The sequence below is a fragment of the Medicago truncatula genome, chromosome 3, assembly GCF_003473485.1.
Source record: "Medicago truncatula cultivar Jemalong A17 chromosome 3, MtrunA17r5.0-ANR, whole genome shotgun sequence".
Lineage (NCBI taxonomy): Eukaryota > Viridiplantae > Streptophyta > Magnoliopsida > Fabales > Fabaceae > Medicago > Medicago truncatula.
In genome coordinates this window covers 46,491,668-46,509,139 of record NC_053044.1, presented here as the reverse complement: position 1 = coordinate 46,509,139, position 17,472 = coordinate 46,491,668, and the positions used below count along the sequence as shown (strand labels likewise).

Genomic DNA, 17,472 nt, shown 5'->3' with positions numbered 1-17,472 from the left:
CTACCTTATATAATCCCAAAAAAGGAAAATCCAAAAAACAAGATAAGAACGAAGAAAAAAATTAATAAAAATAAAAACCAACTTCAATTTTTCAAATTTCATTTCAAAAAACTCATCTTTAATCCTTAAATCCGTAAAAATATCCCTCATTTTAATTAACTCACAAAACACGTGTAACGGTTCACAGCGTTTTCTTTTTCTTTCTTCAACAGTTTAGGGGGAAAAAAAAGACAAGACAAAAATTCAGTTACTTCTTTTCCGTCTTCGCTTTCCGATGTTGTTGTCTTTGTCTTGGTCTTTCACTTTTTCTCCTCATTCTCCGCAAAAGCATTCTCGGTGTCAATGTTGTAATTTTGTTCCTGGAAACGTTTCTCAAAAGGAACGTGGTTTGGAATTCAACACCGGCGGTGCATTTTACCGGCAAGAAAGTGCCACCGGACGTGACCTCGGAGTTCTTGCAGCTTCCTTGCAGAAGAAGGCTAATGGAAGCTTGCGTGTTCTTGATGCACTTTGTGGTTGCGGGATACGGTCGGCGCGGTATTTGAAGGAAGCTGAAGCTGATTTTGTTGTAGCTAACGATGGCAATGATAGCTATGGAAGGATAATTGAGGAGAATTTGAGTCGGGTTTCGGCGAAAGAGGAGGGAAGATGGGTGGTTACTCATTTAGAAGCTAATAGAGTTATGACTGATTATTACATGCAGAAGAATTTGTTTGATTTCATTGATGTTGATTCTTTTGGAAGTGATTCTTCGTTTTTGAGGTCTGCTATCATTACTTTGAAATTTGGTGGTCTGCTTTATGTCACTTCAACTGATGGTTTCTCTTCTGGTGGACACAGGCCTCATCAGTAAGAATGCTGTTCTTTCTCAGTGTTTTGATTATTATGTTTTGTTTTGTGATGTAAATTACAGTAGTTGTCACAGTCATCATCGTGCTAAGGGCATGTTTAGATTGACTTATTTGAACTTATCTATTACATATGTTTTGTGAGACTGTTTGGGAGAACTTATGAAAACAGCTTTTGAAATGTTCATAAGTTCTCCAAGATAGCTTATGTAAGTTTATACATAAGCCCTTATCATGAGAATTGTGATGGAGTATTTTAATTGCTGTAGTGTAATTTGTTTGGTCTGATTATGAGAATTGTGATGGAGTATTTTAATTGCTGGCACAGAATATTGCAGTGAAACAAATGCTGCAGATTTGGCTATTGCATAAAAAAATGTTGATGTTGATGTGGAAGACCGTATTTTAAAACCCTTTTGGTGTACTGTGACTATATTTTTTTTATTGGTGTGCTGTTTGATCTGTGTAGTTTAATAGGTGATGGCATATATGTATCTTGGGTTGTATATTGTAATGATTTGGGACCTTTGGTTGGTGGTTTGTAACTTTGACTTTTTCTTGTGTAGTTCTTTAGCTGCTTATGGAGCTTATGTGCGCCCTATGACATATTCGAACGAGATTGGTTTGCGAATGCTTATAGGCGGGGTTGTCAGGGAGGCTGCATTGTTGGGGTACCATATAACTCCCTTGTTTTCGTACTATGCTTATCATGGACCTGTTTTCCGGGTCTTGCTCAGATTGAATCGCAGGAAGCTTCATGATAGTAGGTGATAAATCCTTATGTTTGTGACATGCCTTGTGTTGTTTTCATTTGATTGTTATGTAGTTAGTCTCTTATTTGTTGCTTCCATTGTGATTTCTGTAGACATTATGGTTTTATTGGCCAATGCGACCAGTGTGGAAATTCCCATGAGTTTTCTTGGGACCAACTCGGTCAGATGAGTTGCTCCTGCAGTGTGTCAAAGGTATGGTGTGGTTTGTTTGAGATTACCTCATCGAGGTTTTTTAGTGTTTATTTACTGGCAATCTATCTTTGTAAGTTGTAACTAGTGTTGGTAAGTAATATTGCTAGATAATAACTTCTCAGATTAATGTGATAACTTGTGTGTGTTTTTAACCCTAAATTCCTATTTAAACTGTTGCTGCATGAAACATGGTCAGTTCCAACTTCCAAGTATGTTAATTGCTTTTCCCTACTGAATTTGCTTTTACTTGGTAATTGTACGTTATTTATATAACATGTTGCTGCATGAAACATGATTAGTTCCAACTTCCAAGCATGTTAATTGTTTTTCCCTGCTGAATTTGCTTTTACTTGGTAATTGTACGTTATTTATATAACCTGTTGCTGCATGAAACATGATTAATTACAACTTCCAAGCATGTTAATTGTTTTTCCCTACTGAATCTGCTTTTACTCGGTAATTATAAGTTAAAGAAGCACCCTTTTGGATTCATATTTTTCATACTTTATTTTTTGCTATTTCTGTCAGTTGTTTTAATGAAATGATTTATGGAACAGGAATGAGGAAAACTATCGAAGCTTGTATGATCTATCTGTGCGATTTATTTTTCCAGAGTTCAAATTACGGAAATATTGTTACTTCCTATGACTGTATAAAATACTCTATTTCTTTTCATTTTCCAGGTTTCAGACTCGCTTAAGGTATCAGGACCTCTTTGGACAGGGCCTCTTCATGATGCTGCATATCTTACGGATATGTTAGATCTGGCCAAACAGTGGGGATGGATTGGTTGTGATGGTAAAGACAGTCTTGAAAAGCTTATAAAACTGATGGTGGATGAAAGTGACCCCAGGTTGCCATTTGGGTATATCAAGTTGGATGAGGTGATTCTTATATCTTTGTTGCATTGTAAGTACTGTTAGCTACTTTGATGAGAATAATGAGTTATGGTACTTTTATGTTTATTTGTACTTATCCAGATGGCAAGCCGTGCAAAAATCAATAGTCCACCTCTCAGGGCCTTGATGAGCGCCATGCATGAGGTACTCTAAAAATTCTTTAATATGGTAAAAGAATCAAGTCATAAATGTGTGCTTCATTGAGTATGTGTTTCATGAGAGCAAATTTAACTTCATTCTATTTTAAAATTGTGTTAAAGGACCGTCGATAATTGCATTTAGATATAGGTAAGGGAGTAAAAGGATATAGCTCATATGCATCACGAAAACTGGCAGTTGGGAGAAACTACTAAAGAATAGGCTGTATTTCGTCGATAGTTGCATTTATATATGATTAGGCTGCATAATTCTATTTTATACCATAATTGCTTTCATGGCATAAACCTTCTTTGCTGCTAAAAAAAATATAGAATTATGTCATGAAAGCAATTATGGTATAAAATACACTTATTCACATTAAGTAGGTATAAAAACGAAGGGAGTTGCCTTTTGTTCTATATCATGTCATCATTGCTGATTTGTTTACCATGTTTAGTTTGATGAGATATTTAGTCATAGATTGTTCATGTACTCATGTTGACTCTAGATGAAGCTTTAGAAACCAACCATTCACTTACCTTGTACTTTGTTTATTGCAGAAGGGTTATGCTGCCAGCAGGTCTCACATAACCGCAAATGCAATTAAAACAAATTGCCCCATGACAGAATTCATTAGTATAGCTAAAGAACTAGTGCTGATATCTGTCTCTTGATGGTTTGGCCTCTAAAGGTTCCTCTGAGCATTTGTTAATGTTCGCATGAGTTGAAGGTCATATCTCAATTTTTTTGTTAAACAATAGTTGTTTTATGATAGTAACATAATGAAAGGTGAGCCACTCCGTGGGGAAATGGAATGACTTTGATATAAATAGGAAGGGGACATACTTCATATTTTGGTTGATGAAGTTGTTGATCTTGCAAGGTTGCAAGTATATTTCCTTTTGACATTCCACTCAGCTGATCATGCATTATCTAATCATTCATTTCTCTGGTGTGATGTTCTGTACTGCTCTAAATTATGCATTTCTAATGGAGGCTTCTTTGGGCTCTTTTGGATTAGTGAATAAACAAAGTTCAGTCACAAAGCAGCTCTACGAATGTTATGTGTCTTTGATTTGCGCAAATTAGCCAAATTTGAAGTTGACTTATATAAGAAAAAGTTGCAAATTTGAAGATGTATTTATTGCTTCTGTAAATAAAAAAATAAAAAAGATGCGTTTAATATTAATGTAACTTTTGGAGTAAAGTTTCACCTTGAAATCTCATTTTAAACAAAAAAATCTTTGAACAATGACATGCATGCCCCATATTTTGCGGATGGATTCTATTTTGATGCTTTAATTAATACAAAATATAATGTTCTTCCTAATCAATTGAGGAATAAAATACCAAACTACCAACAATGATTAGGTCTAGCCAAAAGGACTAAACTCTCACAAAATAACACTTCTCAGGTAAGATTACCTTCAACGGAGGTAAACTATGAAAATCAAAAGTAGTATCTTAGTTATGGTCACTCAAATCACTAAAATAGATTTACATTTTCAATTTTTTTTAGAAAGGGTTAACGATAATATTGTGTTAATAATTGTTATTACTATGTTGAAAATGGAGTTCGAACCCTTGACTTTCATATCACATTGCTTATGAACTCTTCGATTTTGGCCACCAAATCATCGTTATATTTCTCTTTTAAGATTAAAGTATCAAAATGTTGAAATAAACTTAGAATATTATTTGATGTTACCAAATTGTTTTAGATGTTAATTTGTACAGTACTCAAATTTTATGGTGATATATTGTCTTAATCCCCCGAAACATAGAAGACAATGGAAGTCGCATTACAATTAAAATTATACTCTTTAGCAATTAGATTCACTATCCTTAAAAAAAAAACAGAAGTAATTAGATTCAATAGAATATTAATTTTAAAAATTGAACAATAATGTTTTTGAGAACAACGCGGGTTTTAGTATAGCGTTGCCTCAATGTGTTAATTAATTAATTTAGTCAAATGTTGCTTTTATACAATTGAAACCTATTCCAAAAATGCTTTTTGTAATTATTGTGTTGTTGACTTATAATTATTTTTGTATTGACATTGAATTAATATTTATCATAATAAATATATTATTATTTTGGTAGATATCCTTGTATTGTCTTCCAGATTAAACCATTTCTTACCCATATGGAATAAGTTTCATTTTTTTGGTCAAAATTCATGTTTTAATTAAATATATTTTATTCAATTGTTAAAAACATTATTATAATAAATATTACTTCAATGTCAATGAAAAAATAATTGTAAAAGTCAACAACACAATAATTACATAAAACATTTTTGAAATAAGTTTCAAATGTATAAAAGTAACATTTGACTAAATTAATTAACACATCTATAAACTTTGAGGGAAGACCCGCGTTGTTCTAAAAAAAAATTATGCGCAATTTTTAAAATTAATACTTTAGCGAATCTAATTGCTTTTTTTAAGGATATTGAATCTAATTACTAAAGAGTTTAACTTTAATTGTATTTTTTGGATTAATGGTTAAAATTGACCCAATGATATATGTGATTCTTCTTATTTTTGACAATATAATATACGCATAGTCCAAAAAAGTGATCTACATCTTGAATTTTTTTTTTCTCATGATTTTTCTCATGCATGTTTAGGACAATAAAATAAGGTTTTGCACAAAAAAAAAAAGATTTTTCTGACTAGGGATGGAATAATTAACTCGTCACTGGTTTAAAAAATCTAAAATTTCATGGTGAAAGTTTTTACGATGTTCTAACCATGTCTACATAATTAGGGAACACTTTTTGACACGTGAGTATATGCTTACTCGGAACAAAATGACATTTTGCATGATTTGATTTTAAAAAAAATAAAAATTGAAAAGTTCTTGAAATGCTATGAAAGTTTGCATACCTTTTTTTATGTATTTTTATAGATATCTCTACAAACAAGCGGCTCAAAATTCAATTTTTAGGTCGAGATTTCGGTTGTTTTGTTTTTGAGTTTTTGACGCTTTAAAAATTCGACCATAATTAATTCAAATTTTAACGTCTTCAACATGTCTGAAAAAATTATGAAATATTCAACATCTAGATATTTTTTTTGGACTTTGCGTATATTCGAGAGTAAAAAATAATAAAAATCTCAGTTTAAAGGGTTTACATTGTCACTTTTCAAATTTTAAAGAGGACAAAGTCTAGTGTAGGCACAAGCATCTAGACACAAAATTTAAGTTAAAATATGCGTATTTTAGTTTACATCGTCACTTCTCAGATTTCACATAACTTATAGGATCTATTTCAACAACCAACCCTAAATTATTTTATATTGTAAAGAATAACAACCAATTATATATGCGACCCTTTTTTAAGGGAATTAAATATGCAACTTTTTAAAAACAGTTATGATTAATTGACAATCAATAGTACCTTTTAAGAGAAACTAAAAAATCATGCTAAAAAACTCTAATTATCGTGTTCTCTCTTTAGTTTTAGCATAATGTTCATACCATACTTTTTTTTTTTGAGAAAGTTCATACCATACTTTTTTAAAAAAACGTAATAAAACCATTCGGGGCCTCATTTTGGTCATAAATCATGTGATCATGATTCATGAGTAGACACACCATCATATATACAGTACACAATTTATTTGAGATGGAAGACCTAATTTCTAGCAACAACAAAAGACTTGGAAAACAAAATTAAGAATAGACAATAAACAAGCATAGATTCATTGAGTTGATGAACATCCTGCGATGCTCATTTTGGATTTATCGACCAAAACCCATCGATGGGTGAAGTTGATCTACTGTGCAGAGAAAGATGCTGTAGATGGAGTGAAAATGTACAGTCCACAAATTCCTTACGGAAACATGAATTCCAGATTCAAGCCCGAGTGCTGCCCATAATGCTGTTATAGTCGCAACTCTTGAGCATCGATTCCAAAGAGCAACAGCCAAACAATTACCTGATAAAGGACCTGCCCAGACCTGTAAATAAATATGCAAAACTAAGGTCAACATACTTCAAGCTCGTAGTACAATAACTTTAAGCTGGGCAAAGATCCAGTTTGGACTAGCTTCTAACTTCTATACTAGGATATTTTCAATTAAAATAAGTTTATGGCCAGTTGTGGAAAAATAATTTCAGACTTCTAGATATTTATGGAGAAGTCAAATGAGATATTATAAACCAAAAGACCCAAAATTTATCACATAGGTGCACTATGAAGTGATACTTAATAGATTACCTGACTACAACCATCTATTCCAGCAGCTTGAACTTTCCTTCCTTGGACTCCATGTGAGTCTGCAGAGAGACATACAATCAGAAACCTTACTCATCCGACCTTTTTGAATACGATAATTGAAAAAAAATTATACACCAGGTAAAAAAGAATAACACAGAAAAGACTTAAGCATAATATATAGGCTTAAATGCACTTTTCACTTCCTATGTTTCAAAAAGTTGCGATTTTGACCCCCTTATAAAAAAAATGGATATTTCGACCCCCTAACTTTTGGGCCTCTTTTGATTAGCTGATTTTTGATAGAGATTATGCCAATTTCTCAGTATCTGGTGGTGTAAACTGGCATGGGGATAGAAGGATGCTGAAAAATGGAGTCCAAACTGGCATGGTGTAACTTTTGGCCCCCTAAAGAAGGATCCACTTATCAGTTTGGACTCCACTTATGATGCTAGTTTGGACACCATGCAAGTTTGGACTCCACTTATTAGCATTCTTCTATCTCCATGTCAGTTTACACCATCAGAGACTGAGAAATTGGCACAAAATCAGCTCATCAAAAGACGGCCAAAAGTTAGGGGGTCAAAATATCCATTTTTTTTATAAGGGGGCCAAAATCACAACTTTTTGAAACACAGGGGGTGAAAAGTGCATTTATATATATATATATAGGGAGTATATCTGGTGAGAACCAATATCTATTGTGAGAAACGAGAACTATCTATATCAACCATCAGATTTAATTAACGCGTCTGATTTAATTACTAACTTCAAATCTTGCATGTAGTTGACATACACAATTAAAATGTTTTGACACAATTAAATTTTTTGAAATTTTGTTCTCGGTTGTGCTACAATTTCGCACAGATTACTCTACTCCCTCTTAAACATAGAGGTTCTATGCGTCTCTTTTGTTTGTTATTTTTTGACAGCACTAACCGCAACATGCCTCTTCAATACTTTGTTTTTACATCTTAATTTGAGGTTTTTTTTCAACTGAAACATCAAATTGATATATAAAGGAAGCATCACATGATAATTGGCATGAATAGCAAATAGCAATGTTGTTTCATGATCATAAAAGAGACAAAAGGGAGAACGATCAGAAAGAAATGAAGACTGGCTGCAACAGACAAGGAAACAGAGAGTGTAAAACCTAATAATGATTTGGACCAATGCAATTTAATTTAATTAATAAAAAAAAAAAGTAAATGAAAATGAATGGTTTTAATGAATGATGAATTTGGGAAAGTGAAGAAACTAGGGCTGATTGGGTGGTAGCAAACACAATTGATACTATTTTAATCCTCGCCGTTAAATTGAATCATGTGGTTCTAATTAATAGTTCTCATTTCTCACAATAGATAAGAGTTCTCACCGGATACGCTCCCTATATATATATATATATATATATAGAATAGGTGACCTACTGTTACAATTTTAATATTGGACATATGAGATTAGTACCTATATTGACGTACCCAACTTGGCCAACCCTGTTGATACCAGTGCATCAGCTGGAAGGATATAAAAGTTATCAGTACAGTAGATATCAATTGCATAGAAAAAAAAACTGAATTACTGATTGCATTAGCAAACATATATATATCACTCGTAACGGCGAAGATTTCCTTTTGACTTCATAAATAAATTTTTCATTATCCTTCCTCAAGATTTTATTTTGCATTTGAAATTCTTGATGAAGGATAATGAAAAATTTCTTTACAAAGTCAAAAGGAAATCTTCACCGTTAGTCATCATCACAATCCATGTACGCACTTGACACTGTTCGAGTAAACAGCCTAATTAAGCACTTATAGCATACGCTCTTACTACATAAGTGCTTATGTACAAGTTATTTCTATGACAAAAAGTAAAATTAAGTCAAACTATTTCATATAAGCTATAAGTTGTTTTATAAGCTATTTATGGAGAACCTATTGAAATAAGTAGAGAACATATTATGGTGTCCGTAAGACTTCTCAAAAGAGGTTATGTTAATAATAAGCTTGAATAAGTCAATGAAAACATGTGTGAATTAGCTATTAGCAAAGGAGCAAGAAAAGAAAACCTGTTTCCTTAATAACTGTTTCATTGATATTGCATGCAAATAAGTTCCAGCTGTTCCATCTACACAACACCAAATCATTTCACATAAATCATCTTCCTAATTTTCCTATTTCATTAAAAACACCATAAATTTATTTGATAAATTGAAAGAAAAGGAGAGAAACAAACCCCATCTGAGGAGTGAGAGCCAAACCATTACTAAGCTGAAAAACGCATAGTTTGAAGTATCATAAATAGAGTGAATATTTGATCTGAAAAAGGATTTTCCGTAATTTTGCAAGAGAGGTTGTGCAACTCTTGCTGTTACCGAAACAGAGGAAGTACAAAGGAAGATAATCAACAAATGAACCAAAACACTTTTGTTGTGTTTGTTCAAACCCATTAGTAACAGTTTCAAAGCGATGTAAAATGAAAAGTGCAACACGGTCACAGAATATAAATCCAAAACATAATTGAATCTTAGGAATTGTCTGAAATGGAAGACAACAAGTATTCAAACTTGTTTCTCAATGACTTGCCGGTTGCCGCATAAGTATCATAAAAACACCCTTGCTTGTCAAAGATAAATATGCATAGAGGTCTGAAAGTGAAATATCCACATTATTGTACCACATAGATTAAAACTAGAGTCATTTAAAAAAGAAACCAATGTACAACAACATCACCGGACTTTAGAAGCAGAAAGGATATGATACTGTTCCAACAGAAGTGATAAACTCTTCCTACAGAAAGAGGAGAGCAAGGGGTATGGAGTCTAAAGGCAGAACAAAACTTGTAAACATCCTTACCAAGACTTAATCCCACAAAGTCTATATCAATCAGTAGCAACCGACTATAGTTTCTCCCTAAATCTACATAAAAAAAAGAAAAGAAAAAAAAAAGAAAGGAGGAGCTGACTATTATCTTCAAGTTGGTATAGTCAGAGAAGAACCTGCAGTAAAAAGCACAACACTCGATGTTATCCTCGATATCTTACAAAATGACTATAAGTTAGATACTGTCAACCCATCTTCTTCTCCATCCGAGAACACTTCTCCTTTGCCTGCACTGCCCGACTTGGAACAACTGGTGTAGTAGCGCCTTTAGAGGATGAACCACCGGAATCCTTTTTCCGATCCTTTGTTCCCAATGTCTTAGAGGATGAAACACCAGAATCCTTTTTCTGATCCTTTGTTCCCAAACTCAGTTCTTTCAGGGATTTTGAGACACTGTAAGTTCCAAACTCGATATATATTTGAGGCGATGAAGAATTCTGGTCCTGCTCAGATTGATGAGATGCTGACAAACTGCTGTTGCCAATGCTTGAAAGAACAGGAAAATCTTCCTTTGAGAGCTCAAAGGACTTGGAATTCTTATCATTCATGTCAGTCTCAGGAGGAACCTCTTCTATTTGTTTTCTCTTGGATGAAGCATTATTATCATCATTATTATTGTTGTTGTTGTTGTTGTTGTTGTTATTGTTATTATTATTATTCGCACGGCTGGATCTCCTTGGCATGGACCCTCTTGCACGGGTGTTCCAGTAGGTAGTAAGAGTCTGAATCAGAAACATCCAAAAACATTTAGGTTGATATAATCAGTTATTATAATATAATATAAATAAAGTTTGAAAACAAAGCAATTTACCATGTCAGGTATGTAAGTGCCTGTTCCTCGCGATTTCCCTATTTCTTCAAGGCCATAAGTTGGTTGTGGAGGAACATTCGGATGAAAGAATGTCTGACTCGGCACATATAAATCAGCACCTCTATGATAATACATATACCAGCTTTGTTGTGGTGCAAGCATATCAGCATCAAATTGTGGTGCAAGCATATCAGCATCAAATTGTGGTGATGGGGGACTGGGCTGTGCAACGACCGGCATGGCATAGTTACGATACAACTGAACGTATTTTAAGCCACCATAGTAACTGTCACAGTCTCCAACGAGGACAGGATCTTCAGATTTTCCAGTACCAAATGCAGGAATAGGAACATCAATATCTGGCCTTTGTCCTTTCCCATTTCTATTCAAGGTGTTCATGAAAAACACCTCAAGTGCTCCACCCATTCTTTGTCCTGGAAGCTTAAGGATCTCCTTAAGCTTTCGAGCACCAAACCTAAGAGCGAATCCAATTCGATGTAAATTGCCTGCAGGAAGAAAGTAAATGGTTGACAAGTGTATGTAAATGAACTTCAAGTTGTTATACAATATTAATCTCAGATTTTCTCAGTATCATACATAAAAAATTGAAGTCATCACAGGAGCACATATAAAATATAAAATGTCTGTTTGGTTTGTGTGTGTGTTTGTGACGAATGATATTGGAGGAAGCACTGATGCATTTGTCACTAGCAATTAAAGATGTGGTTTTCACTATGAAGTTGGCATATTAAGCAATTAAAATACAAATAAAAATATTCACTGTATTTAATTGATGCTTTAATGTGCAAAATTACCTTTGTTGACACTGCGGCCTAGGTTGTTGTCATTTTTTAGAGGATCCAAGATGTTAATGTACTTGATGGAAAATTCACGAGGCGAAGTCTCGGATGCCTTTGGAACAAAGCACATATCCCTGTAATTTTTCAGAAGCTCTTTACTGAGCAAGAACTCACCTCCATCACATTCTGGTTTCTCTGCGACAAGCAAGTTAGTATCAAGGAGTGAAGATTATAAACAATCAAATTAAAACACATTAATGTATCCAATGACTTAAGCAGTCCCATTAACACTTACCAACAATTTCTGGTAGGGAGGATAAGGCTTGTGGACCATATATGGTGACATAATTCTTCTCCCAGTCAAATGTGCTGTAGTAGTCCAAAAATCTGTACAGCACCTGCTAGCAGCAGTAGTTCAGTGGTTTATGTCTTTATGTAGATGTAAATACAAATGCTGTAAGGGTTCAAAGAATATTAACGGAAGACATAACTCACCTCTAGAGGACCGCGCACTGATGAATGAAAACAGTTGATAATATATAAAACCAATATTTCAACTGCATATGTTGAGAGCAGGCCATGGTGTGCACCAAGAATTCGGCTCTCATAATAGCACCAGGCTTTGACTAAGATTATACTTTGTTTGAAGACATGGTTTTTCCCGACAAGTTGGTCAACCTAAGAATTTATTTTTAAACGAAAAAAAGAATTAGCAAAGCCTGAATATGAGCAGGACATTTTTTAAAAAAAATTCAATGGAAAAAGAGAGCATAAAGAGGCTAAATAAACAATTAACTCAGTGATGAGTTGAGACCGTTGCAACGATCCGACTAAATAGAGGCACACAATTTAATTGACGGTATTCGCTATGTGAATATTACGGAAAATGAGTCAAAAATGACAACAAGAAAGTCAAGTAGTGGAAACTGTAGGAACGGAAAGGGAAGCAAAATCAAATATAAAAAAAATCACAGAAAACTGAGTCAAAAAAGACATCTACTAAATGGAGGAAAATGTATATAAAAATTTAATGTAAATGGGAATCCTAACACGGCATAAAATATATATATATTTACTACTTAGACCAACCAACCACATATTAGTTCTACTAAACAATCAAGTGCCTGCTTTATATAAACTGTACAAACTAACAGGAACACGAGGGAAATTTAAGCTATAGATATTAAGCACATGGTATATTCAACTCAGAACATAAACTAGTTGTAAATTAAATAGCAAAAATAATATTTACCTGCTCCAGAAAGCGCAGAGCATAGAGTCCAGCCATCTGATTAAAGGAGATGTCAACTGCAATATTTTTCACTGTGCATTTGACAACCCTTACCTGCAGTCCAATTGCCAAACATAAAAAGGAAGTCTTATAAAGTCGAGAGATATAATTATATTGAAAACATTAAACACAATTTTCCAATCAGGAGAACCGAGAAAAAGAAAAAAAGTGAATATAAAAAATAAAGCGATAACTGCAGTGGAAACACTTCTTTTTCACATAGGATGTAAATGAACATTTCAAAAATAATATATATAGTGTTATATAGTTGTCATTTCTTTTAATTATTTCTACTAATTTTCCATTTAAACTCAACAGATATAGAACTTACAATCCAAAAAACAGCAAATGAAAAATCTTAAACACAATTTCAGAGTTTAGATAAATGAAGATTCTAAGAAATCAGAATTCAATAACTATAGCAGCTTAAAAAGAAATGTTGTTTATAAACCTGCGCACGTATTTGTTGTATGTCTTTTACTTGGTACTCATGGTCCTCTCCAGTTTCAAGTAGATTGCATACAGCTTGAACCAAATCATCCTCGACACTTTCATGACTGAGAACTGTCAAGTCAATATCTCCATCTGGAAGATAGGTTTTTAGTGGGACTGATCCAAACACGAATACCTGCAGTTAACCCTTAAAAGATAAAATGTTTATTCACGGACACCACTTTAATGGTATACACATAATGAGACCAATTTGTTTTTGGCACCTTAAAGCTTTCGAAATTTAAAGATACAAAACATCAATAAATTTGGAATGGAGGCAAGTACTTTTTTCAAAATACTGTCAAATTCTTCAAATCAACAAATGTTCACCAGAGTAAATAAATAATTGTGAAACTCACCTCAATATTATCAATTGAAGCATTTCAAACTTGATTATCAGTAGACAGAATTAAAAACAGCAAGTGCTGAGAACCAAAAAACTGTAAACATTATTTAGATTTGCACCTTTACAAGGTATGGGAAGGGAGGTGGTTGGGGGCTTTAGGTTTGACATCTTTTGAAATTCAGCTACAAAGTTTAGGCTGACATGGGACAATATTTGCTGGCATGCTTCCAATACTGTCCAGTATCATATTATTTGAGTTGGAAAAAGGTTTTGTTTTCTGGTCAAGGTATGAGGAAGTGCATGGTGTAAAGGAAGGAAACATAGAAAGCAAAAAGGGAAAAGGAATTTCAACCAATCAATTTTAAATTGCAATCAAAGCAAAGAAACATCAAAAAAACACCCAACCAAATCCATGGGAAAGAAAGCAACTTTGATTAAAATAAGAGAATACCAAATACATAACCCACTCCTACAACAATCGAAGGTTAAAAGTATGAAAACTGAATCAAAATATTCAAACCTCTCCCCCATAGTAACCTCCAATCAGCCTCTGAACAAAATCAATAATCCGCTTTCTGTTCACCTCAGAAACAACATTGGGTTGAATTGTACATAGTACTTCCTGGGCCCTCTCTTCGGCCATAAACCAAAGCTCCTCGTCCATTGAGAACAGCTGTTGGTTAAGCAAGGAGTATGGTAACACATTTTGTTGTATAGTACCCATTGCTGCCAATCTCAACTCAGATATCCTACAAACAAAACCAAAATAATTAAACCAAGGTTAAATAATACTACAAATACTTTAGTGAGTGTGCTAGCTGCAAAATGTTAAAGAGTAATGAAGCACTAACACGGAAATGGATACCAAACACTGACATCGACACTGAACGTAGACACTGAAAATAATTTAGGAAAATGTAAGTAATTGAATGTAACCATTTAACACTGAACCAACACAAGTAGGACACCGGACACAAATTCGATCTGAAGGGTTGGTACTGCATAAGTAAAAACAAACCAAAACAAAATGGAAAATGTGTTTGTTCACAACTTGAGTGAGGTTTAGAGGTGGAGCAACAGAGATGGGGGTTAATATCAAGGATGGGTTATTTCCGGAACACACTGAAATCACCTAGTTTGACCCATTCTACAGGAGTTTGTGTAAACAAGTTGACTCAATTTTCATACCTAGAATTATAATTTCATAACAATTGTACAAGTCAGCTCAAGACTTTGACAATCACAATTACAAAATCATTAGGGCATATATTGAACAGAAACCCTGAACCAATTCAATTGAAGAATCTCATAGCTAGCCATACAAACCTATAAAATCAAGCAGTTCATAAACCCTAAAGTGAATTTAACACGGCTTGTAGCATAAACTAATCAATTATCAGTAAGTGAATAGATCCAACTACAAAACAAGTATAGGCACAGGAACAAAGTTGCAGAATCAATTTTAACCAGTTTCAATTTCAGATATTACAGCATATATCACAAACATGTCATAAAAGAGAATAACACCAGAAACCCTAGCTCAAAACCAAATAAACAAAAACTGGTTTTTTCAAGCAAAAAATCAAATTTTTTTACACAATCATCCGCACAATGAGAATGACATAAGAAGCTACATTGAACAACAATCAACAATTTTTTAAATTATTTTTTTAATAAATTAAAAAAACAAACTTTTCGGTCGAAAATGAAACCCATTAAGTCCAATCACAAGAATTTAGCCTCTGATCAACACAAGTTCATCGAATCGTAAAAAAGATAATGAATTTACCTCAAAAACCAAAAAAGGTTTCAGCCAAAGTAGAAAGAATCGCGATCCAACTCGCCGGAATCGTAATTCGGTGGAAGCAGCCGGAATTGCCTCGAAAACGTGTGGGAACGGTGGAATCGAGCGTTTTTCTGTGACTCTTCCTCACAAATTCCGGGTTCGTGCGTCGGGGCCGGTTACTTGAAACCAGAGCAAAAATGTATGTTTTCTTTGATTGATATTATGTATTTGTGTAACGTTTTTGCTGAATAATTATTTCAATTAATTGCCGAAAACTTTCCCAATACTCCCATTAATTGTCAATGTTTTTTTTAACAAATTAATATGTCGTTTTGCTTCTTTTTTTCTTGGTTGTTTTGAGTTTTTTCTATGTCGTTTTGTAGCTAGCACACTCACTGTTGTAATGTATCTGTGGTGTTATTTAATCTTGGTTTTGTTTGCAGGATATCTGAGTTTTGAGATGGGCAGCAATGGATACCATACAAGAAAATGTGTTATCACACTCCTTGCTTGACCAACACCTGTTCTCAATGGATGAGGGAGCTTTGCTTTATGGCTGAAGAGAGGGCCCAGGAAAGGAATTACCATGTACAATTCAACCTAATGTTGTTTCTGAGGTGCTTTGGTTGGGTGTTTTTTGATGTTTTTTTGCTTTGATCGGTGTTTGAAATTGATTGGTTGAAACTCTTTTTCCCTTTCCTTTACACCATGTACTTCCTCATACCTTGACCAGAAAACAAAACTTTTTTCCAACTCATATGATATGATACTGCACAGTATCGGAAGCATGCCACTATGGGACAAAACTTTGTATCAAATTCTTAAATTGGTTTCTGATTCTATTAATAACTTAAAATGATCATTGTCTTTGTCAAATGTTTTTTAGATTGATCCCGTATTAATTGTTTTGTATTTTGAATGTTAATTAATGGATCAGTATCTTTGCGATATTATTTAGTGGTTAATAGCATAATGTCTTTTGAATTTTATTTGATACTTTAATGACTTAAAATGCAAAACAACTAATAGAGTCAAGGACCAATCTGATAAATGTTTGACACAAAGACCATTTTAAGTTATTAATAGAGTCCGTGACCAATTTAAAAATTTGATACAAAGTCATGGATCAATTTAACGATTTACTCGAGCAAATATTGTCCCATGCATTCCATACCATAAATCTTTAATATTTCATTTCATACCAGCAGAGTATCAAAGACTGTCCCATGCATTCCATATAAATCTTTAATATTTTATTTTGGACACAAGTTGCTATAAATAAGGGTGTTCAAAACTGAACCAACCTAATAAAAAATCGCAAACCAAAACCGCAAAAAACCATACTTGATTCGGATGACTTTTGCACTTAACTACGCGGTTCGGTTTGCGGTTTGCATCTCAGCAACCGAACCAAACCAAACCAAAACCGCAAGAATAATGAATACTAGCCAAATTACATAGCTCAAGAATAATCTTTTTCGATTCGATTTTTCCATTGTTGCACCATCAAGTTCGATTCTAATTCCTTTCCATCTCTTTCAATTCATCTCCAGTGATGAATTTTTTCCTTTATTTCCCAATAATTTGTTTCATGCTTATGTTTCTTCTTAATTTTACCTATTTTAATATAAATTTTACCTAATATTTTATCATATAAACAACAAAATAAAAAATGTCTTATGTTTATTTTGTAACAAATTGGCAATATTGTAGTTAATGTAATATTTTTTATCTCGCGATAAACCACACAAACCGAACCAATTCAAACTGCATTGGTTTGGTTTGGTTTGGTTTAGTTTGGATGACTTTTTAAAAATCAACCGAACCAAACCAAACTGCATACTTTTTTATCTTGCGATTCGCATGACTTTTATGCTCAAAACTAAATCAAACCGCACCGCGAACACCCCTAACTATAAAGACATATGCACCTAAATAGCGTGTCATAAGATAACTTCACTCTCATCTTCACATTCGTTCAA

The 17,472-nt window shown here is 33.6% G+C and overlaps 3 protein-coding genes across 3 annotated transcripts; 1 reads left to right on the top strand and 2 right to left on the bottom strand.

Annotated features, from left to right (window-relative positions):
• The first annotated feature begins 121 nt into the window (after positions 1 to 121).
• On the top strand, positions 122 to 3,896 carry LOC25489844 (tRNA (guanine(26)-N(2)/guanine(27)-N(2))-dimethyltransferase). Its single transcript, XM_013606074.3, has 6 exons — positions 122 to 849; positions 1,415 to 1,615; positions 1,714 to 1,813; positions 2,497 to 2,697; positions 2,794 to 2,856; positions 3,411 to 3,896. Exons 1-6 carry the CDS (start codon positions 275 to 277, stop codon positions 3,522 to 3,524), a joined length of 1,254 nt encoding a protein of 417 aa, XP_013461528.1. The 5' UTR covers positions 122 to 274; the 3' UTR covers positions 3,525 to 3,896.
• A 2,448-nt stretch (positions 3,897 to 6,344) lies between these two features.
• Positions 6,345 to 10,102, bottom strand: LOC25489843 (alpha-galactosidase 3). The gene is made up of 6 exons (XM_039831701.1): positions 10,081 to 10,102; positions 9,318 to 9,352; positions 9,151 to 9,209; positions 8,561 to 8,596; positions 7,083 to 7,141; positions 6,345 to 6,822 (listed from the first exon to the last, which is right to left on the bottom strand). Exons 2-6 carry the CDS (start codon positions 9,320 to 9,322, stop codon positions 6,604 to 6,606), a joined length of 378 nt encoding a protein of 125 aa, XP_039687635.1. The 5' UTR covers positions 9,323 to 9,352; positions 10,081 to 10,102; the 3' UTR covers positions 6,345 to 6,603.
• Positions 9,703 to 15,975, bottom strand: LOC25489842 (uncharacterized). Its single transcript, XM_024779586.2, has 9 exons — positions 15,494 to 15,975; positions 14,225 to 14,453; positions 13,318 to 13,494; positions 12,828 to 12,920; positions 12,071 to 12,253; positions 11,871 to 11,973; positions 11,591 to 11,770; positions 10,776 to 11,281; positions 9,703 to 10,686 (listed from the first exon to the last, which is right to left on the bottom strand). Exons 2-9 carry the CDS (start codon positions 14,426 to 14,428, stop codon positions 10,150 to 10,152), a joined length of 1,983 nt encoding a protein of 660 aa, XP_024635354.1. The 5' UTR covers positions 14,429 to 14,453; positions 15,494 to 15,975; the 3' UTR covers positions 9,703 to 10,149.
• Positions 15,976 to 17,472: the final 1,497 nt, after the last annotated feature.